Raw genomic sequence first — 24,325 nt, forward strand, 5'->3', positions numbered from 1 at the left:
TGCCAGTGCTGTTCATTCATGAACTGTATTCGTCTGAACTGTATTTTTTTTTTTTTGAAGGTCGTCATGTTGTTCTTCCTGTTTTCATTTCTCTGTAATCGTTTTTTTTTTATGCAAAATTGTCTTCATATTTGCTCATTGTGCAAATGTGTGCAAGCGGTCACAAATGTTTTGATTGTGGCTGGGGCCTAAAAAGGCGGTGGTGGATAGTTGACGTCTGAATTTAATAAACTAAACGGGCAACATACTAGAGTATGGCGTTGTCAAGTTCGGTGCACTAATAAACACACACATTAATTATTTTTAGTGGTTTCCTGTGCTTTAATTAGCTAGCATTTTTAAGAAAAATATTTTTGTGTTGACGAAATGCTTGCTTTGAGCTTTGCTGTCCAACCTTAAAAGGACAGTTCAACCTAAAAATATAAATTCTGTTACACAAAAGACATGACAAGTCACCATTTAGTTTAAACTGCAAAAAGATGCAATGACAGTGAATGGTGACCGAGTCGTTCAGCCCCCGTAACATTCAGCTCAGCGTCTCTTTTAGTGTTTTAGTGAAGGAATAAAGCCACTTAGGTTTATTCCACAACAAAGGCGAGTGATGCTAGAATTTTTATTTTAGGGTGCACTGTCACTTTAAGAATTTCCATGACGGGTAAACGGTCACCCAAACTGTAGTTAAGATTTGGAGATATAAAACGAAACACGGACATCGTTTATCTTCTGAAAACATTTCCAGAGAAAAAAATACTATAAATAAAAGAAAGTGCATTTGCGAAACTCAGTGACGTCATAGAAGACTTTGGCGGAATTCCTGAAGCCCTCCGGTATCCCAGCATTCAACGCGCTGACAAAGAAAAAGGAAACGGGGTGGGATTTGGAATAAATATCGTTAAACGGTAAACGGGAGCGAGGTAAACACAAATGCTTTTCAATTGTTTTCGATTTCGCTTATTCTTTGAACACCGACATTGAACAACGCAATATTAAACGCTTCGTTGTCTCGATTTTATCATATTGTTATGCTAAAATCATTAAAGGGTAACCATAGCATCAACACGTCTACATCCAGTGAACATTACAGAACATCGTGTCTGTTGAATACTGTAACCAGTAACAAAACTTGCGAACGGAACGTCTTATCAAGTGACTAGTTACTGTGGAAAACTAAAATGACAGCGTTTGTTAATCATTTTTCAAGCAGGTAACGTTACTGACATCTTTCTTGAATTTAGAGTAACAATAGACAAGCAGATGTATTACAGTTAGGGAATATTTGTCGATTTTGTATTCGCAAATCGACGTTTTAGAAATGTAAAGGTTTAATAAAACATGAATGTCATGTTTCATATAGCTATTTCTCAGCAAAACACAGTAGACTTCAAGAGGACAAAGGAGGACACTTACAGGGCTTTCGCATTTAGCTGAGGATTTTTCTTAAATGCCTGTTGTGTGTATTTATCTGACATTCAGAGCAGACATCCTCGTATCTGCCAGCTGTCATGCTGTCATTGACCTCACTAGTATGATGTATGATGTGAAGTTTGACGTTGTTTATGTGCTTCAGCTCCTGTTGCGAAACCCTTGTGTTTCACGAATTCATTAAACGTGGTCACATGACTAGCCACGTGTAGGCTGGAGCTTGTTTTTGTACAGAGATCTTGGCCATCATCCATCAGTCGTTATTTGACTGACACCATTATCAGTTTATATTGACTCGTGCCTTGGCTTTCGGTTTATTTACCTGTTCATCTGTATTAACAGCTGAAGTATTTTTCATGTAAACAACAGCTTTTCAGTTCATGCTTGTGTTTAATTCACTTTTCTGAAGCATTCCTTGATTTTTTCTCATGCCAAAAATAGTTCTGGGGTAAACTGTTGTTACTTGGATTTATTCATGTAACTTATTTCAACATCGTGCTGCAGTAGTTCTCAGCTGCTTTTGTTTTATGACAGATTTTATTAAGTTGCCCAGCACTGTACAAGTTGTTTATTGTAAAAATGTATTTCAAATCAAAAATAGATTTACTAATATTACTATGAAATACATAGGCATGACAATATTGCATATAGTATGATACAATAATTAACAATAATCAACTAGACACACTGAACAGGAAAAGCTATCCTTTTTAGTTTCTGAATTGTTATATATTCTGCATTACAATTCATGCATGTGTTTACTTCACTTTTCTGAAACATTTTAATTTGTGTTTTGCTCTGTTTAATAATTCTGATTGGATCTGTATATATTTATATACAGTCTGGTTAAGGCGACTGGTATTGTGGTGTGTTGGCATCGTCGTGTGGTCCTGTTTAGTATTGCAGCTTGACTTGTAGTTAGTTATTTATGTATAGAAAATGCTCTAAACAAATGTAACATTAATTGTTTCCTCAGGTTTTGCTGTTGCACTGCATACATAAATAGTGAATTAGGAAAATTAAAAAATGTTTTGAATTATCAAAATGATCTTTATTTGAAATTTTTCAGGTTTTAATACTTTCCCCTTTGTTATACTGGGAGAAATCATACCAGGATGTATGCTAAATTTTTGGATGTGGCGCCCTACCTAGAGATTTTTTCACCAGCTGCCACTGGTTGTGTGGTCTTCCCTTCACAAGTTCTGGGTCAGAATTTTTTTATGTTTTTGAAAGAAGTCTCTTATGCTTACCAAGGCTGCATTTATTTGATCAAAAATACAATAAAAGCAAAATAAAACTGTGAAATATTATTACACTTTTAAAGAACTGTTTTCTATTTAAATATATTTTCAAATGTAATTTATTCCTGTGATGCAGAGCTGAATTTTCCTGATGATCCTTTGGAAGTCATTCTAATATGCACATTATAATAATAAACATTTATTATTATTATCAATGTTGAATACTTAATATATGCTTGATATTTTTATGGACACATTGTGGATTTTCTGATGAATAAAAAAATGTTCAAAAGAATGCCATTTATTTGAAATAGAAATCATTTGTAGCATAAAAGTATTTAAATGAATCAAAAGTCACCGAGGGCATCCTTGCCCGATAAAAGTATTAATTGCTTTAAATAAAATCTTACTGACTCAAAACTTTGGAACATATTTACACATGGTGACTTTAGCCATTCAGGTCACACTAAATGTGGGTTTTTGTGTATTTTTGATATTCTGTTTTTTATTATTATGAGTAGCTTTGTCTGTTTAAACCTAGTATTTGTATTCCTGCCTTCATGATGAAATGGCCCTGTTTCTGTCATTTCAGAGGTGAACGTCATGCTGCCAAAGAGCAGAACTGGCTGTATTTAGAACTGGATCTCTGCACCGTTTCAGCCTAGAGACGGAGTGGGAATACAGTAAGGGAGGAGGACGTGAGCTCAGCTGAAGCCAATGCAGCAGCAGCAGAGCCGGCAGCCTGGCCTAGTGGAGGGAAGCCTTCCAGTGTTTGTGTTCCCCACCGAGCTGCTGTTCTACGCAGATGAGCAGGCTTCACATAAGCAGGTGCTCACCCTCTACAACCCTTATGAGTTTGCGCTTAAATTCAAAGGTGAGTCATACATTTACCCACGAGAAGCCTTCTTGGAGTGCTGTAGTGTACTTTCTTACTGTTTGTTGTTTCATCAGTTTTGTGCACAGCACCAAACAAGTATGCCGTGGTGGATGCCACTGGTGCTGTTAAACCACAATGTTGTGTGGATATGTAAGTTTCCAGGTCTTGCACTTGAAATATTTTAAGCAGAAACAAAAAATTTTTATTTGTTTCAGCTTTTCACAACCTTTTATTTCTTGTTATTTCCACCAAACAGCGTGATCCGTCACAGGGACGTGCGGGCCTGTCATTACGGGGTGATTGATAAGTTCCGGCTGCAGGTGTCTGAGCAGAGTCAGAGGAAGGCTTTGGGCAGGAAGGAAGTGATGGCCACTCTGCTGCCCTCCGCCACTCAGGAGCAGCCCCAGGTCCGGCCCCAGGAAGAGGAGCGCAGGATGAAGGAGCAGCTTGCCGACAGAGTGTTCTTTGAGCAGACTGCATTCCAGACAGGTGCATTTACTCAACATGCATTTATGTTCTTAATACACATTCTTGGTTCAAACTGTGATTGATTCATAAACACTTGTATTTCCAAAGAAGAAAGCTGGTAATCTTTCTTCAAATGGCTTTCTCCATCTTTTCAACCCTCTCCATTTTTTTTTAAACCTCCAATCCACCAGTCATAGAAACATTTTTTTGTAATCCAGGCAGTTCACGAAGGATAAAGCCATATCTTAGCTTTTTTTTGTTAGTTTTTTTTGTTGAATATCTTGTTTTAGTCAGAAATGTGTCACAATGTGAAAGTAGTGCAGTATAAATACTTCTGAAAAAAATTCTATATATACATATATTTATATATATATATTATTGTTAATTTTATATATTTATTGATGTTACATATTACTTTAAAAATATATATTTATATAAATAAATTTTAAACACACATTTTGTCTTCAAAAAGTACATTTCAATTGATTTATTTATTTCTTCACAAATTGTAATTTAGCAATGTATTTTGTTTAAATATTTTATAGAATTAATACTATTATTTTTTTATGAAAAGGTAAGTTTTCACTATTTTTAAATTTTTCTCGACCAAAATACAAGTTTAAATTTTTCTTTCTTTCTTTTTCCTTAATTTTTTTCCCACAAAATGTTATATTGATGGGAAATCATATTTATATTTTTTATTTAATGTAAAGCTGTCTTTAGAACTTCTTCTTTGCATATATAATACACTAATTTCAATTTTTTGTTTTACAAATTTTTTTTTTTTTTTTTTTTTCTTCATAAATTGAAATTTAGCAATGTATTTTTTATATTTACTAGAAGTAATACTTCTGTTTTTTTATTAAAAAGGTTTTAAAAAAAATTACAAAACAATTTTCATAAACATTTGTTTCACAAACATAAAATCTGCATCAAGCTTGAAGCTATAATACTGCTGTAAAATAACTCATAAATTCATAAACACACTTTTGTTTAAAAATAATGGCATACAGTGCAAAACACTGATTAGTTTGTAGATTTCCCTGCTATCTTGGGCTGCCTTACTGAGCTGTAGTAAAGCTGTTGCTGTTAACTACTTTACCCACTGGGTGGAGTCAGAGAGCTGTATTATTTTTATTGTTTGGTGGTTTGCTTTCATTTTAAAACCATCTGCTTCTTCCATTTCTGTTTGCACAGAGAGCCGTACAGCGTCTGGGGGTCCCAGCCTCCTCACTGTCCTTTTAGGCCTGGTGTGTATGGCGGCCCTTATGCTCCCAACTCTGGGAGAGCAGGAATCCACAGTGCCTGTCTACCTCCACTTAAGTGTTAACAAGAAACTTGTAGCTGCTTATGTTTTAGGTGAGTCTCAGAAAAAGCATCATATTCCAAATATTTATTGTCTTCTGCACTTTATCATGGATCTCTCCCGTGTCGCACAGGTCTTCTCACAATGGTTATTCTGCGCACTTGAAGTGCTCTTGGAAACAATCTTGCTAAAAGGAACTAAGATGATGAAGAGGGGAGATATGGACATTAACACAGCTAGGAGGGTTGTGAGGATGGAGGGGAAGCACGTCTGAGAAACTCCCTATAAACAGGAACTAACTTCTTAAATGATCTTCACAAACTCACAGACCCAATGAAGACACAAAGATCCATGGGCGAGGGGAAGGGAGTGTTCTGTGTTTACAGGCTGAACACTGACTGAGCTTGGCATTGAATCTGGCTGACTATGTTAAAGGTGGGGGGGGGGTGTAGAGGAACATGAATACATTAAATTAAATGTGGTGTTATACGTCATATTCAGTGTCTCTGGCTTTTTGTTGCTTCTCTCAAGACTGAAAATGGCTCTTTTGTTCTATTTGTTTACTTTTTATTGTTTTTTTTCTCTGTAGTTTCTACATATGATAAATAAAATTGATTGTTATGATTGTTTAATGGATATTGCTTTTATGTTTTTTTTTTTTGGTTGTATTGGTAGTTTCTGCATTTTATTTATAGTGTTTAAGGAAGCAGTATGTAACTGGAGTGTGATAATTGTTTGTTTAGAAATAAGCGAATTCATTTCAGGGAAAGAGAGCATTTACTCCAGCATCCCTGAAAACTTCTTGTCCTCCAACTGATTTAGTTTAACATTTGGAAAATGTAGAGGAAACAGAATTAGATACTCGATAAACTGGCAGTAATGCAACGTTTTAACTTAGCTTGTTTTTAATTATCTTATTTTTTTTTTTTAGTTATAACAGATTGAAGAACAAGTTTGAATATTAATTCCTCTTTCTGAGCATTGGTGAGCATAAGAGACTTTCAAAAATATATATATAAATATATAAAAAAAGTTATCTGATACATTCACAAAGTTAATTTGTGGAAATTAATCACAATCTGTTAAAGTGGTCCATTGTCAAGTGGAAAGTTTCATTAAGGATGTAAATTAAGTGCACTGATACAAGAAAGACCGTAGAGGACATCTTAACACCTGTTACGACCATTATGTTTTTGAAGACAATAACCACACTGACAGCAGCAAATAAGTTTGGTATCACAAGACGAAGAAACAATAGCTGGACAAATAATTTATTTCTGACATCTGGGGGTCTCCGATATGATGGGAACAAAATTTGTTCAGAGAGAGCAGAGCACAACTGTATGTTCTCATGAGAGCACGCAGTCCTCCTCAGAGTTCACGTGCACAGGCTTTAAAGGTACTGTACAAGTCAAAAGGACAGAGTAAAACCATTAAATAAAGAATCCGACACGTCCACAGGACAAAAAACAAACCACTTCACCCATCACTACAGGACAGAATCTGGATCCACACGACCCACTTACTGTATTTTTGTTTGCATTGACATTCAGAAAAAGATTTACACTGCAGTGTGTCACTTTTCTTAAGTGAAAAACCCTCACTTTTTCCAATTCACTTAAATCAGGATTTTACAATCACTTTCTTGCACCAAAAAAAAAAAAAAAAAAAAAAAAATTTATGATACATCATATCATGCTTAAGGAAATAAATCAATTTCTTTAAATGAAATCGAGAAAACCTTTTATAAAAGAAAACAATATTTCCTAAAGTAACTACATCCCCAAACAAAGACCTCCTACAATAACAGTTGTACATTTCTCTTATATACAAATTCAATGGCACACCGTTTCAGTATCAGTAAATTACATTAAAAATTTTAACTCCACAAATAACATTTCTGATGGGAGGATTTCATTCCTTTGCACTTTTCTGCATCTCACATTTTAACCTGCCAAATGTGTCTGTGTTAACAGCCTCTGAAAAACAACACTGAAAATCCTTTTAACTCTGTAGAGCGCATTCTCCTCCAAATCTTTCCTGAATATCAAAAACAGGGCAAAGTCACTGTGCGAGGAGTAAAAACATACAATGGACATCATTCATCTTAGCCCGGATGTTTTGCTCCATTCTCTGAAAGCTGTGAAAATGACAACACGGCTTTACGCACGTCTTTAGGTTGACAAACATCAACACAGGCAGTTCAGTTTCTCTGTAGTGTTCAAATCGAGGATTTAGTGGTTACCACCAGCTGCAATAATAAACCCCATCTGCAGTAGTTGTGTATAGAAACCATGAATATCATTCTAACAGAGAATGAAGTGCCAAGCTCTGAAAAAACACCTTCCTCCACCTACGTGAAAATAAAGAAAAGGCCATTCCTGAAAAACTAAATATGCAGAATCAGAAATGAAATTCAGCTCCTTTAAAGTGCAGTTGCACCGCTAATAAAACTCCAGAAGAGGCGGCTGTCAGTTTGCCGGTCGAGCTCTTTGCCTCCGCACGCATCTTATGTACATACTTACATACAAATAAAAGCAAAAAAATAAGTTACATTCTCACACACTATACCGTTCGGCAAGCTGAGATTGTAAATCAAAGAACGTGCCTGTAGTTGTTCTGCCTTTTACAGCGGTTTTCTTTTCAAAGCGTTATCAAAAAGATAACTGTCCCATAAGGGAACCAAAACAAAAAGCAAAGTCCTCTTCTGTGACATTGTTCACTTTGATACAGATCCATACACCATGTTTTACATCTATTTATAGCAGCTGATGCAAAAAACATCCACAGTCTCTCCTTGCCCTTAGAGTCTGTCCCACACGGAATACTCTCCCGCCTCGCTTCAAATGTAACATAACAGGACAATTCAGGAAAAAAAGAAAAGCTATGTTGGGATAAAAGTAAATGAGTGGAAAAGGGCCTGAGAAGCGGCCCAATCCTCCTCTGATGTCCGTGATGCTCAGCGGATCACTTAGGGGAGAGGTCCTGAAGGGGCGTGAGGGAACAGTTACTGGAGGAGGGCGACACTCCTTCCATCTTGGCGGGAGAGTCTGAGGAGGAGCCGACGCTACTGAGACTCCCATCCAGAAGATCTGGTGGAGACAGACTGCTGCAGAGACACAGAGAGAAAGCATGTTACAAACAGGTCCTCTTTCACAGCTGGAATACATTCAAAACAGAAAGAAATGAGTTTTATGTAAAGTCTTCCCAAATAATTAAGCCAGAATATTATTTTGAATGGACTCAGCAAAAAAAAAAAAAAAAGAAAAAAAAAAAAGAAAGAAAGGACAAAATATAAATCTCTAAAATTTCTTTAAGTAATTTTAGAACCAATGGGCTTGATATCTATATTCCAGTAGATGACACCTGATACAAACTTCAATTTCACAAAGTAATATGCTACTACACACAATAAATAAGCAATAGAAATAAACGTAAATCAACAACATGCAGCCATACTATTTTACAGTATTACGCAAATAACGCTTCAAGCTTTCTCATGCAGTTAATTAACTAAACAGTCATTATTAAAATAATGAAACAAAATGAAAGTAGACAATATTCTCTTTTTTCCTGCCATTTAATAATAACTGACATACTAGACATTAATGTTGCCATAATACTGGAATCTCTAACTTTGCAACATTATCTTGAAAAATATCCACATTTGATAAAAACTGCCACAAAATGAAGAGCATTAAAATTTTACTTATTAATACTGAATTTTCTTTTGATCAGTCTAAATTTTTTCTTAGCAACTGAGACTCTCATTAGTATTATACTAATTATTAAGTTATTACTATTGTTATATAAATTCAAGTACAATTTATATTTTGCTTTACAGTAGTAAAATTACAATACTTATGTCTTCACTTTCAATCGATGGCTGTGTTTTATCCTGGAAAAGTACAGGGAAACTACTAAAAAAAAAAAAAAAAAAAAAAAGTTTCTATCATCAACGGGTAAAAAAAAAAATTTTCCACTCATCACAAATATTGGAGTTTTATATATAAAAAGGTTACATCACAGACAGTGCGTGGACTGTTGTATAACGCGGACAGAAGTATACTTTGGGCTTAACTGTGAACAGAGCCACTCTGAGATGCTGAAAACACTGGATCATGAGCTGCACGCATGTAAATTAACAGAGTGCTGCGTTTCACTATGAAATATATGCAACGCAATGGACAATATACTTCTTTAACTACACTGCATGTGGTGTGTCAACTCGGTCAGAAAGAAGAGAGAGCGAAAGTGTGCTGCTTGTATCGATACTGGGAGAAATGAGCAATGAAAGTTTCAAATATTCAAAAGAATTGATATACACTAGTCAACATTTGAAGTGGATCAAAACCTTTCATCAAAGATGTCCTAAAACCTATAAAAAAAATGTGTTCTTGTCTTAGGACAACTTTGATGAACTTTTTTGATCCACTTCAAATGTTGACTACTGTATACTATCGTTGGTGTTGTTTTTGAACAACACTAGTAATAGTACAGAACCCCAAAATATCCAAGTACACATACACTTCTCATATAACGTACTCAATTAAAATACTAAGTCCATTGTGAAAACTCACCAGCTGTTAAGTTCAGGCAAGTGAGACACCTCTGTGGACAGCATGTTGGTGGTTCCCTGAAAGAGTCTCTTGGGCTGGCTTTCTGTCTCCATTTCACCTGAGAATCCACCAAAATATTTTATTTAGGCATCCCAGCTGTAACAACATTGCAAAAGTAAGTATCACGACTGTTTCCTTACTTTTGCGTTTGAGAGGGCCCAGAATACCAGGCCTGATGCAGTTGATCGGGCTCTGACTCCTCCTGCTGGGCAACTTTTGATGAGAGTGACATCAACTACTCCGCTTAATATCCTACACTATTATACCTGATGTCAGCCGAAAACATTCCTACTGTGTTGCAGGATGTCTGAACAGAACTTACCTGAAGCGGCGTGTCGGGCTGGGAACAGGGCTGGGCGTCAGACCGTTACTGGTCACCAGGATTTGAAGTGAGGGAGAGAAACACTGCTGCTCATTGAAGAGAGAGAAGTCAGTCAAAGCATTAAGCCTTAAACAACAACAACAACAACAGTACAGCAAGTTATTTATTTAAATAAGGAAGAGATACCTTCTTTCCGATCCCTCTGGTGGGCGAAGGAGCAGGAGACACAGGCACAAAATCAATCCGCTTCGGAGATGACGATGAAGATTTCTCAAGATCATTATCACTCTAGAATCAACCATATAAACCACTTACTCAATATGACAGAGTTATTACCACTAATTAACCACCTGATTACTAATGCAGTGTTGGAGTGCTATACTACCAATCCAGTCTGCTCTTGAGAGACTGGTGGCCCTGTTGACTCCAGAAGCTTTTGTTCTAGCATGCTTTCATTTTCTCTTCCACAATCCCATCAATAGGGGAAGAGGAAGTGTAGCAACAGAGCTACTGCATGCATCATTATACTGAGTGAGTATTTTACACACAATAATAATTGTGAAGATTTAATTTAAAAACCTAAATTATACATTTTTCAATAATTATATTATATACACAGTTTAAAAGTTTGGGTCATTAAGTTATCAAAAGTGATAGTAAAGACATTAATAATGTTACAAAAGATTCTTGAAAAGAATGCAAAAGTATTCTGAAAAAATGTAACATTGATAAACGTTTCTTGAGCAGCATATCAGAATGATTTCTGAAGGATCACGTGACACTGAAGACTGGAGCAATGATGCTGAAAATTCAGCTTTGCATCACAGGAATAAATAACATTTTAAAATATATTCAAATAGAAAAGGTTATTTTAAACTAATAAATCAATATCAGTTGTTAACCAAATGTTTTTTTTTTTTTTAAACCAGGCTCTTACCAGACTAAGACTCTCCTCCCAAGACTGGCTCATCTGCATGGCTGCCTGCACCTCTCTAGAAGAATTTACATTATGGGGGAAAATAAATAGAGATAGGAAAAAAATTAATAGATGTGTCACTAAACACTGACATTATTCCCTTCAACCAATGACCAGAGTCAAGCAATCTAATAGAAGCCCTCATTTCAGTGTGCACAGTACATGTCGATTATTGTTATGAAAACTAGAAACAGACAAAACCTGCTGTCAGCAACTAATAAATGAGAAACCAATACCCTGGGGGTTCAGCAGATGTGAGCTCTTACCGTTCATGAGCAGTTTCACGGTTCATCACATCTACACCCTCTTCCTACAAATAAACAAACACAGAGAATGCTCATATGAGCGAATACATCCCCAAGCAACTTTTTGAACATATGCCATGTTACAGTACTACCAACCAGTCTGAATCTGAAAAACTCCAAAATGTAATTTTAACATGTATTTTTAAGCATACACTCCCATGTGTGCAGGTTTATAGGAGGAGTGAGTCTGACATGCTATGAAGATCACAGACTAAGAATTAAGTCATATTTCAAGGTAAACTGAAGCAAACTTTGTACCTGTTTGATCCTCTGCAGTCTTGTGCTAGGAACACGTACTGGCGAAGATGGAACCTAAAAAGCATGAACATTCAATAAACAAAATGCATTAAAAATGTCTGCCAATTCTCACATTAATAATGCATTCTGCAACTCTTTACATACCACACTGGGTCGAACAACAGTAGTACTGTTTCTTCTGCTGCGGAGAACCTCTCTCTGGAACACCTGTGAAGCATCACTGGAGAAAGAAAAGAGCTTTTCAACATCAGCGTGTACTAAACTATTCATTTAAACTTTAAAGTCATGATAAAGCTGAATAAGTAGCAACAGATCCTTTCTTCTGTATTGTGACGTATATCCTGGTGTAACAGATTGCGGGAAAAAAGTAGCATGGGGATTTGGTTCTATTCAACAGGTGTTGACTGGATTCTGAGATGTGGATTTATACAAAAAATCCTGCATGCATCATCACCAGAGAGAAGTCTGGCATTTTACCGGAAGGTCTAGTCATGACACTTTAATTAAACATGAGGTCAAAGCATGTTTGAAACAGTTAAACAGATTAGTCAGAATAGGATTTAAAACATGCATTTAGAGTGAATACTGGCTTTTAAACCATTGCAATCCTAATGTGTGAGTTTTATACTACCAACACAGTCTGTTCTTCAGAGACTGGTGGCCCTGATGTCTCAAAGCATGTTATTCTAGCATGGCTTCATGTCTCTACTCTCCATGAGTGAGAGAGTAACCATGACAGTCATGCATGGTGTCTTCGTAAGCTATCCAGCATTTTTAGATCAAAAGTGTGTAGGAACTCACCGTCAAGGCTGGGAACATGCCCCAAAATTATATGCATCCCTGTTTGGAAACCTATACCATAAATAGTTCACCCCAAAATGAAAATTTGCTGAAAATGTATTCACCCTCTGGCCATCCAAGATGTAGATAAGTTTGTTTGCTCATCTGAACAGATTTGCAGAAATCTACATCAATTGCTCGGATCCTCTGTAGTGAATGAGTACCATCATAAACAAATGGCTTGAAGTTAAAAACATCTTAATGCTATTTTTTTTTTTTTAATAGAAAAATGCAGTTTTTTCGCTTCACAAGACATTAACTGTTGGACTGGAGTTGTGTGGATTATTGTGATGTTTTTATCAGCTTTTTAGACTCTCATCCTGACGGCACCCATTCACTGCTGAAGATCCACTGGTGATCAAGCGATACAATGCTACATTTCTCCAAATCTGTTTTGATGGAGAAACAAACTTATCTACACCTCGGATGGCCCGAGGGTGACTAAATTATCAGAAAAATTTCATTCTACCAGCTACCAGGTTCCAAAAACTAGCTTGACCACTTTAAACTGGTATGGCCAGTTTGGACCAATCAGAAATCAGTCAGCTACCAGCTTAGGCTGGATCTCTCAGCATGGTCAAGTAGGCAGCTCACTTCCAATAATATACCAACATAATACATTTACTGGTCTAAACATCACAAGATGTGCTATCAGTCGTCACCTCAGGCCGTTTATCATGGGTTCGCTGTTAGATCGTCTCAAGTGCCCATCGCTCTGAACAAGTGACGACGGGATGTCCAGATCCAGCTCCATCTTCTCTTGTGACATGATTGCTTGATTGTTCATCTTTATTGTCCTTAGAAGTATGCCCCAAAAAAAGCAAGCGGGTTGCAAAGCTACATCGTTGAAAGGCACAACGCAGATCAATGTCACAGTTCACTACGTGCTCATTTTGCAGCCTGTATAGAGAGACCGGGGCTTCTGTTGTTGTTAAGGGTCAATGTAGGTCTCGATCACAGACCCGTGGGTTTCTGCAAACTAACATTCTGCTTGCTCGATCTGCACCGCGTATCTTTCTAGAAAACTCTACACTTTATGGTCCAAACCTGTAGAGCCAGCGACTGGTTAGCTGCGAGCTAATATGTTAAAGGGGTTTGGCCCATGCGCACCAATCCTGTGCTGTTAGCTTAGCTTGCTGGCGCACAAGCACCTAAAACTGAGCAGCTCCGGTCAAATAACTACAATTCTAGGAGTGCATGTGGAGAGGATGCATGAAAGGCACCAATTCAGAGCAGGAAAAGAGAAGATTAAACCGTGAGCGCAATAATAACCAGAGCTGAAGGCACTACAATGTTCAGCTGGCCATCATCATGTTGCTAACTAGCCTGCTGTTCGTGATGGGCTGCTGGGCAAATGCGCGGCTCCTCTTCGACATCTTCTGTTTGCCAGTTTGGCGTGTCAGTATCTAGTTGAATGAGTTTGTAACTTAGTTGCGTAAGTCATAGGTTAGCATATACTGTTTATCTATTTTCTGGACACCGCAGCGTACCCACGGCTCAGCTAAGAGTCCCGCCCTTTCTGTTCCTACCGGACTGACTGACAGCATCGTGAACCAATCAGAAACTCGATGGCCGCCGGCGTGCCTTTTTGAATGGCAACCGATCAGAGTAATAGCCAATGGGATCACACTTCCTGGAGACGTCTCAGTGTACGCCGTTCAACGCATGCGCCTTCTCTGTTGCTTTGAAATAAGCCAGACTTTAAACCTTTTTAAAATTGAGAGATACTTTAAAACTTGTGATATACATACACCACAGGTAACATTATTAATATGTAACATTTGACATTTAAAATTCTAGGGTAATGAGAACATTTATGACACTGTATAAAAGTTGTCCACTACTTCCAACTTCTGTTTACTGAATAACTAAAATGTATAAAATAGCCTTTGATTTATTTATTTAAAAAAAAAAAAAAAGACATGTAACCTGACCCCTGACCATACTTGCATCCGTCTAATTCACACAAAGTGTGTCGTCCACCCATGGCCTCGGTGTTTTGTTTATCTACCACCAAAGTAATGAATAAAATATAATTTTTAAATCTCCTTTTGTACAGTGATTTACATCTGATTTCTCACAGATTTGAAGCTTCGGAGAACAAAAAAGTTATCTATACTTTTTCGAATGCTATTAAAATGTAGTGCTCAAGTCAAACATAATCTGACCCACAAATATAGTAAAAAATGATATGATAACAGAGGTGTCAATAAAAAAATAATTCATAAATAAGACAGGGGGGAAAGACTCTTCATTTAGGCTAAGCATAAGGACACGGCCATTAATTTTTATTTATCATTTCCACAGGTCTCAGACCTTAACCTCCATCTAAACATGCCCAGCAATATTACACATCACTGTGTGATGACACTCCACCCTAAAACCTAATTTTGCATGAAATGGCTTTGCACAGAACACACCAGCAACAAGCAACACCAGAGTCACATGTTTCTCGACAGCTCTGTGAGGCCTCTTGTCTGCCAGCAGACAATGTTTCTTTTCTCTTCTTTTAATGAGAGACACAAGATTTTGAGCCAGGCGACCACAAGGTCATCACACAGGTCAGGTGATGGTAACTCCGGCTGACTTTAATAAATGAATATCACCTCATTTATTAAAAAAAGTATAACAAAAATACTATGTAGAAAGAGTTGTATGTTTAAAGATTCAGACAGTTGGGAGCTTAATAAACAAATGAGCAGACAAGAGACTAGAATGATTGCATTAGCAAACAAAACGTGCATGGAAACAATTATGAGGTTGAATTATAAGGTTTTTATTAGAATATACCCCACTGGAATCAGAAACTCTGTGTTGAGAACAAGTTGGCTGCTTCAAAAGGCATGACAACATCCTGAGGGGCTACAGTGTGTGTAAGTAGTAAGAACGTGCCACGACGCTGCAGTTGCACTCCTCCTCCGTTACTCTACGGGGGATGTTGCACAGCTCGCGCTCCCACAAAGCTTTGCAGGAGACCATACAATGAAATTCGGTGCGTTTTTTTACATTTCGGCGCCATTTTCGATTGGACCCGAGGTAAGTTTGGATTTTTTGAGGAATTATTTTTTCAGGATTTTTTTGTTCTCACGCTGTCAAGCTGTAAAGTGTTGTGCATTAATTTCTGAAGCGTCTGACCCTCCGAGAGGTGCGTGAGTCGCCTTCACCACTTTTGAGCCTTTGTTTGAAAACGGTGCCGCGCGAGAGAAAAGTATCACACTTTAATGTAACTTGGCCTGCATGCTCATAATCTCAAAGATGTTTCATTTTGACGCGTGTCAATCAAAAGTTCGCGTTTTTATCGCTCGTTTGTATTTAACTCGCACTTCTCAATATATCTTCACAACCAACATCCTCTTTTATTATTAGTACGAAGTTGTCTATTTAGGGAACCTGTATAGTCGCAACTGAGGAAACACCCCACGGTCGGATTATAAACGCTGTATTCGAAGGACGCCGGCAATTTACATTATTAGGTTGGAAATATAATTGCACTTTTTCGTTTTTGATCCCGCACACTTGAAACGGAGGCTATTTCTGTTGTTATATACAGTTGTAAAAATGCTGAGTAGGCAGCAGTTAACTACACCCTGTATGTGGCATCCAGCTGAATGTGCGTCTCTGAAGTTTTTCTTACCACCTCAGCATGTCCTGTGCAAAATATTATATATATTACTTCTATAATAATCTTCAGGTTATATTATAACTTTGACTTGAGGTTAATACACTGATGATTCAGTTTAGCAAAGGTGCAAGTGTGTATTCAGCTTGTTTTTGTTTTGTTTTTTTCAATGTAGCCAGTCAAGTCTTCTATAAATTACTTATATTTTATTTTTTATGTACATATATATTTATTTAAAGAACAAGTGAAGCCTTCTGTACACCAGACCGTGACAGGTATTGAGGATATGTCTGGTCATGTCTGCCTGGCGAGGACTCTTATTTTTTGTTCTTCATTAGTTGCTAACCAACAACTAGGGTACAAACAACATACCAGCGTTTGAAATAATAAATTCCCATTATTTAAGTGCAAATTTATCTTTATTAATACGAAATGAACAGAAACTCTAAAATACTTTTTTTTTTATCTGGTGTTTATACATTTGCAGGTTGTATTTTCATATTTATCGTTTTATATCAAGCTTTTTAATTGCCTAATACAAAGAATCCTGTTTATTATTATTATTCATATTAATTATTATTAAGAGGACATAATCTTGAGGCCTATTTTACCACCGTGTTGTTCCTCTGAGACCCTTCAGGGGGCGCTCGACCTCTTAATGACATGTGCAACTGTAGATAACGCAAAGACATATTTCCATAATTATATAGACAGGTGCAAGTTGAAGCCATACTGAGAAGGAGAATGAACATGTCAGTTGCTCTGTAACAACACTAGCAGCTCGTCATGCTTTTTTGATTATGGAAATTCTGCTAGAAGAGTTGTGTTTCTGCCTGTTCCACCAGCAACATTTCAGCAGCCCAGCAAGAGAGACCTGCAGATCTAAAGGGAATGTGCTATAGCAGCACATAAATACTGGAGGTGAATGTGGTGTTATCCAGTATTGTTGTTCTGCTGTAGTAAGACCTGTCAGAGCTTACAGACTCCAAATAGCCACACCAGATCCTTGGCCGAGAGCTGGCCATACCCCTGCATTTCTGTGACGGAGAACACCACCTGTCTGTACTGTAGATGAACAATGCTGTCAAATAAAATCAGCAGTCAGCTAACTGATCTTATTTCATTATGCTTACCTGGTTCATTATGTAGTCTTTTCTATTGTAAGTGCAAGATGTATGCAGAATAACAGTATGTTTATTCTTATACTACTTATTTCTAAAACATACTACATGATAATGTGACCTGTTCAACAATGTTGGTCATGAGTTTGACAAGAGAAGTGTTTTTAAGGAGAACACTTAAAATTCTTTAATTTAATCAAATTTAAGAGTGACAGGCGGTTGAACAATGGTGAGGTCACTTTAACATTTTTCATTCATTTTCATACCATATTTATATGGTAGCATAACTGGTCATACAAATTATCATATAAGGCACCATAAGATTTTTTTTCCCCCCATTTCTTTTCAATCTCATTAATATAATTAGTAACCAAAACTACAGTAAGGGACACAAATAAATATCTTGAGAGGAAAATTAAACAAATACAAATTACAAAAATAAAATAAAACAGGGTGATATTTGGCTTTAAAATAACAATAAATTTGAAATATGATTGGAAAACCAGGTCGCCCTGGTGTTCAAGTACATTCACAAGTAAAAGCATTCAACATATTTTATATCACATTTTAAATCAAAGGGAATCTGGCCATTACATAAATGGTTGTTTAAAACGCCCACTGTAATGAAGAGCAGTCTAACCCTGAGACCTCTGTTCTCAGAGACTGAATTGCAAAGTGTTTGTGGTTACTAACGTGTGTGGGATGCCTGTGGAGGTATAAGCTAATGTAAATGTAAGGTGCATTGATTTACAGCACACACCTCACCAGAGACCCTGAGCAAAGGACCTGCTAACCTGCGGTGAGCTGTGCAACTGGAAAAAATACAAAATGGATATAAAATAGCAATAATAAAAAACATCCACTAAAACAGATGATACACAGTTAGAGGGGGAAGTTCTGGGCTTCTCATGCTTTGTACTTCTCCATTCCTGTTTCATTGATGACGCATATGTGCTGCAAGTCAAAATGAGAGAAGCTGTTAGCAGAAATCGTGGCACAATCAAACAGATGTGCGTGTAATAAAAGGCAACTATTTGGATTTAAATTATAAAAGGTGTTTTCTAAATGATTAAATGTTGCCTTACATTTAAATCCCTGAAGTACTCATTGTAGTCAAGTGCATATCCAACCACAAATTTGTCAGGAATCTCAAATCCTACAACTAGAGGAGAAAGAGGGGTTAATTAAAGTTATTTTGAACAGTTTATGCTCACCAAAGCTTAAAATACAGTAAAAACAGTAATATTGTGAAATATTATTACAGTTTTTCTATTAAAAAAGTATTTTCAGCTGCCATTACTCTAGTTATTAGTGTCACACGATCCTTCAGAAATCATTCTAATATACTGATTTGCTGCTCAAGAAATATTTCTTATTATCAAACCTGAAAACAGTTCTTTTGCCTAATATTTTTGTGGTAACTATGGAAATCATTAGTTACCACATATGTTAGTCTGCTACCTTGTGGTCAATACACAGCATTGCACTGTAATGGCCCTAGACTGATCAATAGAAGGAATTTCAGTGGTCAAAATAATTGACTTGATTCCCTTTAAAAAAAAACAAAAAAAATACCAATGCACTGTAGTCTTTTGAGGGTGCTTGTGCAACCCTGAGAAATCATCAGTATGCATCCATTTATAAACATGACTTGTGAAAAGTGAATTGAATTCTAACTATATCGATGCCATATAGAATTGCATGCCAAAAAAAGGCAGGAAATCTTTTTCAGTAATCCACTCACAGTCTGGTCTGTAGCCAACACTCCTTGGTGTCCTTTTCACCAGCAAACTGCAAAATAAATAAATCATAGGAATATGTGAAGTATACAGGACTGTACAATTTATTAACTCAAAAGTAGTTGTTGCACTAGTGATCAATAATAGACAAGGGAGTTACTAAACAGAGCTTAGCAATATTTACATACAGCTTACGAATGCTGACGCAATACCTACAAGACAAACACTCTGAGACACACTGGTTACCTCCATTTTATTCATTATATTAATTTGTACCTGGCCACTTTGACCATTTTTGGATTATATTGCTTGAGAAGTTCTAGCAGGGTCTTCATCGTCTTCCCAGTATCAATGATGTCCTAATAAACAGAGTAAAGGTTACAAAACACATTTAACATTTGTTGGATAATACAAACTATTTTAAATATAAAAGTAAGAAATTTACATATACCTCAACAATCAAGACGTTCTTTGGTGTCAAAAAGAATACATCCAGAGAAAAAAAAAAAAAAAAAAAAAAAAAAAAAAGAGAAAAGAGATATGTTTAAGAGACTGCAACAACAGTATTTGATCAGCCACTGGCTGTCATTCATGCCTAAGACATGCATTTTATTTTTTTTTATTACTGATCATACACTTTAATTCATAGGTTTGGGGTCGATATGAATTTGTAATCTTTTTGAAAAAGTCTCTTATTTTCACCAAGGCTGCATTTATACTATTAAATAATGGGGATTGTTTTTGCTTACCTTTCCTGTGAGTGTGGACAGATCATCTCCGCCGATCACTTTGATGTCACCTGTAGATTGGTCATTCTGTAATATTTAAAGAAGGGGAATGCATAGATTAGGACATTTACATGAGTCAGTCCAGACATTCAAGTGTTCTAGTTACTGAAGTAACATCGACACTTAACTCTAAAACAGCATTTGTATCACAAAGTGTCAATTTTCATTAATGTTGTCAAAATAATTAAATACACATGTTGACAATAAACAGAAGGGAGTAGACAGGCCTGACTGAATTTACATTTATTAAATAGGACAAATGAATAACAGGCGTACTTGGTAACTCTTGAGGCGGATGAAGTCCACTGTCATGGGAATGGAGCGATCGTTGTTGCGATTGAGGGCTTTGATGTAATCTAAGAGGTCAGCAAAAAACTTGTAACCCCCTTTGAGCACACACAGAGCCACGATATGATGCCCGCCCATGTCCTTCATGATATCTCTGGCCAGACGTTCAGTTCTGTAGGAGTCAGGAGAAACTAGTCAGCCAATACGCAATGTCAACAGTCTTCAGGTTGCATGTTATTTGTAATTTGAGTGTTCATTAGGCAAGACTTCTTGGCTAAGAAAAGAACTTGTTTGATGTGGCTCGTACCGGTCCATGATGAGTCCATGTGGAATATACACCCGCTCCAGGTCAGCCGCATAATGTTTTGGGATACAGAAGAGGTCCAGGTCATAACCTTGCTCCTCATCATTGATCTAAAATGCACAAATGACATCATATCATAGCTGACAGGGCAAAGATCAATGAGCTGACTTTTTGAGAGATAACATTTTATCTAGTCGACAGACAGACAAACCTAACATAGGGCAGTAGGGCAAAGGTGATCTTTACTTCAACCATATATTCTATTGCCTAATCAGCTCTCATATGCACTGGGGAGTTGTGACAGCATTTGTCTGTAACATCTGCAGTTACATTCTCGACAGAAACGTCCTTACCAATCTGACTTTAAAAAAATCCATATATTATCTAACTGACAGATTCTTAAGCATATACCCTAGAAACAACTTAAGCTCTTTGACTAAACGTTAACGTAAAGAATACTGTTACAGTGCTGAGTGAGAAAGACAAGCTGTACAAATAAACAAGGATGGTCGGGATGAAGATCAGTTTCACACCATTTTATGAGTTTAAATGTTGAGGTAAGTGAAGAGTGTTCCCTAGTGAAAAATAAGTGTGCTTCCCTGTACTGAGCGAGCAAGTGTTGTGCACTTGTAGTGTACAAACCTGTATTTGCAGATAATATAACAGTGAAAAAAAGCCACTCAAAGGGATACACCCTGATGTCATTCCCAAAAGAAAGAAGATAGTTTAAGGAATGTTGGCAGTTTGAAGAACAGTTGACGGTAGCCATTGACGTCCATGGTATTTTGGTAGGTAATGGTAAGTCAATGGTTACCAGCAACTATTTGGTTAACAACATTGTTCAAAATATTTTCTGTTGAACAGAAGAAAGAAACTCGTACAGGTTTGGAACAACTTGAGGGTGAGTAAATTATAACAGAATTTAAATTTCTGGGTGAACTATCCCTTTAAAAAGAGTACACTTTCATTACTACCTTTTTATGTTCCCTTTAAATTATACTACGATCATTCATAATAGTATCTTTTAAAGTGATTCTCAGCCTTTTGACTGCAAGGCCCCTCTTTGTCCAAGACCATGTTTGAATGTTCTCTTGTCTAGGCTGAAATGTACTTCTGGTACTTTTGTAATATCTGTTTTACATAATTTTTGTGTGCGTGTTTTTTTGTTTGTTTTTTTTTAGCATTTTAATTAAGACTAATTTTAATTAAGGCTGAATCCCCCTGGTTGAGAAGAACTGTTCTGAATGAGGAATGCAAATCTAGAATTTTCATCCTATTACCGAAAAAGTATAACCTGTTCTGCTGGTGGATCTGAAAAGAACCTTGACTGAAAATCTTTCAAAGCAACAGATGGTACATGTAAAATGTGTAAAAAAATAAAAATAAATTCCACTTCCTCATACTGGAAGCAAAGCAGAAGCAGATAAATTCCAAGTAAAATTGTTTGTTCATAGCTTGTTCTTCCCAAAAGTTATCACACTGTCCCTCAAGGACTTTCAGACAAATAATATGCAGCTGTCAGGAGAGGTTTGTCTGGGAGCCTCCCTCTCTCTGCTGGTGCCAGTATCTTAAGATTCAAACCCCATCAACAGACATGGCTATGATAAGAAATGGAATTTAAAGTGTAGTATGCAATGGCTGCAAGCCAAAATTTAGTTTCTAATATTGCTGCCGGAGCATACATTAAGTCTGTTAGCTGTCAGATCAAAATTCCTGCTGTACTGTCGACTCACATGCATGTCACATGTCTTTCCTCAGCTGTACTCAGGATACTGAGCCAATTTTCTGCATTAAGAAATGCAAATAAATTGGTGATTATCATTTTAGCTCTTCAGGTAACAGAAAGAGTATATATAACTTACTCTTTGGTGTGTCCCTGGATACTGTAGAAGTCAACAGTGTGACTTAACATGCCTAAAAAAGGATTTAGAATTACCACGAAAAATAAAACATGAACATGGTCCGCATGACTTCTGCACTACATTACATGCCTTCTGAAGTCATGCACTAGAGATTATATGAGGAACAGACCTAAACTGGTATCTACTGAAGATCCTGAAATCCACCCTAGCTCGCCTTGCTGCTCATTATAGCATGTGAGAAAAGCACATATACTATAAATAGTTTGTTGGAATTTTATCTTTCAATAAATCATTGCTCCAGTTTACAAACTGATCAGGGCTGTTTCCCAAAAGCATTAAGCCTAATGGAAGAGAGCACTAGTGGAATAGTTTCTACCATATTAGGCTTAAAGGGATAATTCACCCAAAAATGGAAATTCTGTCATCATTTACTTGTCCTCAAGTTGTTCCAAACCTGTATGAGTTTCTTATTGTATGCGTATTTTTAAAGAATGTTGGTAACCAAACAGTTGTTTGTCCCCATTGACTTCCACAGTATGGAAAAAAAAACACTATGGAAGCCAACAAAAGAAGCTCATGTTTGGAACAAGTGAAGGGTGAGTAACTGATGACAGAATTTTCATTTTTGGTTGAACAATATCTTTACAACGCTTTACAAATGCAGTCCAGAATAATTCATTCATACTGGTTTGGTTCTCATGTTCAACTCAGGCACTCAGATGATGTGTTCCTCAAGTTGCTATTGTGTGGTTTATTACGAGTATTTTAAACTTTTAGGTGATTTTGCAGCCTTCTGAGGCTTGATATCCTCACTCACTATTCACTGTGCTGACCAGGACAAAAACTGTGCATTTGGTGTTTTGCAGAAGAAAGGAAAGGTATACTGAATTGTAACGACACGGGGGTGAGAGGTCAGAACTGACCGACAGAATTAAAATTATTCTATGAACGGTCCCTTTAAGAGCGTAGGGCACCTTTTGATTCATTAATAAACCCAATCACGTATTACAAAGCGCGGGATGGGTCTGTCTAAAATCATACCCACAAGATAATATCTTAATTCAGGGCGGAAGACGATGGTTGACTCCCCTGAGTCTCCTTGAAAAAGCTGCGAATCATTCTCATTAGCTCAGTACGGTACCCCTCCCACAAAGCCCGTTACAATTATCATCACTTTTAAACAAACTAAAACGAACTGTGCTTTTCGACCTTAAGGCGCTACTCGTCCATTTTCACCCACTGATCAGGAAATCTGATAAATCATACAACCGAGCACGTGCAGCGTGTCTGCCTCATTTTCCACTAGTCATTAAATCGTGCGTATGTGCATGGGCTGCGTCACATGTGCCACGCGTGAAACGCATGCTTCCCCTGCAGGCCCCTCGACTTCACAGAAATATTTATAAATCACTAAATACATTTGTGTATACAAACAAGACAATTTAAAAGATTACAAAAAGGCTATAAAAATATAGTTTTATACTAAAACACACTTCCTAATTATCCGTGTACAGTGACTAACCAATGGTCACGCGCCGGTGTAAATGCCTGAAGGCACGAGTGTGTACAGTAACTCCTACCACGACACAGGAGCTGACAGAGGCCATGTCCGTCCCGACTGAGCTGCTGCAAACGCCTTCGATTCTGATGAGAAATGCCTGGGGAAGCTGTAGTCTTTCCTGTTCTCAATTTCACCTTTAAAGGACTGAGCGAGCAAAATTCTGTAATCTTCCTCACATCACAAATGTGGGTGTTTTCGCATTAGAGGAAGCCTACAGCCTGTCGACCAATCAGCGTTGAGCACAAAGACCACAGTCTAGTTTAAAGTGACAGACCCACCAAATTACTCCTGTTTTATATATGAGTAAGGGGATAAGTTTAAGAAAATAATAAAATAAATATTAACATATACATCCATCAAGCCCTAGTTAAACAATACAGATAAGAAAAATACAAATAATGGTCAGCTA

At 36.9% G+C, this 24,325-nt stretch overlaps 3 protein-coding genes, 1 long non-coding RNA gene and 2 other non-coding genes across 15 annotated transcripts; 2 read left to right on the top strand and 4 right to left on the bottom strand.

Annotated features, from left to right (window-relative positions):
- The first annotated feature begins 677 nt into the window (after window positions 1-677).
- On the top strand, window positions 678-5,875 carry LOC109062618 (motile sperm domain-containing protein 1-like). Of its 4 annotated transcripts, none has more exons than XM_019079700.2 (7): window positions 678-914; window positions 2,492-2,628; window positions 3,256-3,537; window positions 3,615-3,690; window positions 3,797-4,029; window positions 5,206-5,367; window positions 5,448-5,875. In XM_019079700.2, the coding sequence occupies exons 3-7, from the start codon at window positions 3,381-3,383 to the stop codon at window positions 5,477-5,479; spliced, it is 660 nt and encodes a 219-aa protein (XP_018935245.1). In that variant the 5' UTR covers window positions 678-914; window positions 2,492-2,628; window positions 3,256-3,380; the 3' UTR covers window positions 5,480-5,875. The 4 variants fall into 4 exon arrangements, with proteins under 4 accessions (XP_018935245.1, XP_018935244.1, XP_018935246.1 ...); XM_019079701.2 differs by lacking the exon at window positions 678-914 and adding an exon at window positions 921-1,204; XM_019079699.2 differs by lacking the exon at window positions 2,492-2,628.
- A 696-nt stretch (window positions 5,876-6,571) lies between these two features.
- LOC109102122 (P2R1A-PPP2R2A-interacting phosphatase regulator 1-like) lies at window positions 6,572-14,187 on the bottom strand. Of its 6 annotated transcripts, none has more exons than XM_042770292.1 (10): window positions 13,297-14,187; window positions 11,939-12,014; window positions 11,795-11,848; window positions 11,498-11,541; window positions 11,193-11,247; window positions 10,442-10,543; window positions 10,256-10,341; window positions 10,074-10,146; window positions 9,895-9,991; window positions 6,572-8,420 (listed from the first exon to the last, which is right to left on the bottom strand). In XM_042770292.1, the coding sequence occupies exons 1-10, from the start codon at window positions 13,419-13,421 to the stop codon at window positions 8,074-8,076; spliced, it is 1,059 nt and encodes a 352-aa protein (XP_042626226.1). In that variant the 5' UTR covers window positions 13,422-14,187; the 3' UTR covers window positions 6,572-8,073. The 6 variants fall into 6 exon arrangements, with proteins under 6 accessions (XP_042626226.1, XP_042626225.1, XP_042626230.1 ...); XM_042770291.1 differs by having other exon boundaries at window positions 6,572-8,423; XM_042770296.1 differs by having other exon boundaries at window positions 8,133-8,420; window positions 10,074-10,135.
- On the bottom strand, window positions 10,619-10,775 carry LOC122147609. The gene has a single exon (XR_006161699.1). It is a non-coding gene; the product is annotated as a small nucleolar RNA U109 (small nucleolar RNA).
- On the bottom strand, window positions 12,404-12,541 carry LOC122147608. The gene has a single exon (XR_006161698.1). It is a non-coding gene; the product is annotated as a small nucleolar RNA U109 (small nucleolar RNA).
- Window positions 14,188-15,472: 1,285 nt separating the features above from the next.
- Window positions 15,473-17,371, top strand: LOC109102127. The gene is made up of 2 exons (XR_002019820.2): window positions 15,473-15,670; window positions 17,099-17,371. It is a non-coding gene; the product is annotated as an uncharacterized LOC109102127 (long non-coding RNA).
- Window positions 17,372-17,535: 164 nt separating this feature from the next.
- LOC109102125 (hypoxanthine-guanine phosphoribosyltransferase) lies at window positions 17,536-24,108 on the bottom strand. 2 transcript variants are annotated; one of them, XM_042770297.1, is made up of 9 exons: window positions 23,936-24,108; window positions 20,497-20,603; window positions 20,178-20,361; window positions 19,863-19,928; window positions 19,565-19,582; window positions 19,390-19,472; window positions 19,119-19,165; window positions 18,460-18,536; window positions 17,536-18,328 (listed from the first exon to the last, which is right to left on the bottom strand). In XM_042770297.1, the coding sequence occupies exons 1-9, from the start codon at window positions 23,960-23,962 to the stop codon at window positions 18,281-18,283; spliced, it is 657 nt and encodes a 218-aa protein (XP_042626231.1). In that variant the 5' UTR covers window positions 23,963-24,108; the 3' UTR covers window positions 17,536-18,280. The 2 variants fall into 2 exon arrangements, with proteins under 2 accessions (XP_042626231.1, XP_042626232.1); XM_042770298.1 differs by lacking the exon at window positions 23,936-24,108 and adding an exon at window positions 23,878-23,899.
- Between the last annotated feature and the right edge of the window lie 217 nt (window positions 24,109-24,325).

The sequence above is a fragment of the Cyprinus carpio genome, chromosome A14, assembly GCF_018340385.1.
Source record: "Cyprinus carpio isolate SPL01 chromosome A14, ASM1834038v1, whole genome shotgun sequence".
Taxonomy (NCBI): domain Eukaryota; kingdom Metazoa; phylum Chordata; class Actinopteri; order Cypriniformes; family Cyprinidae; genus Cyprinus; species Cyprinus carpio.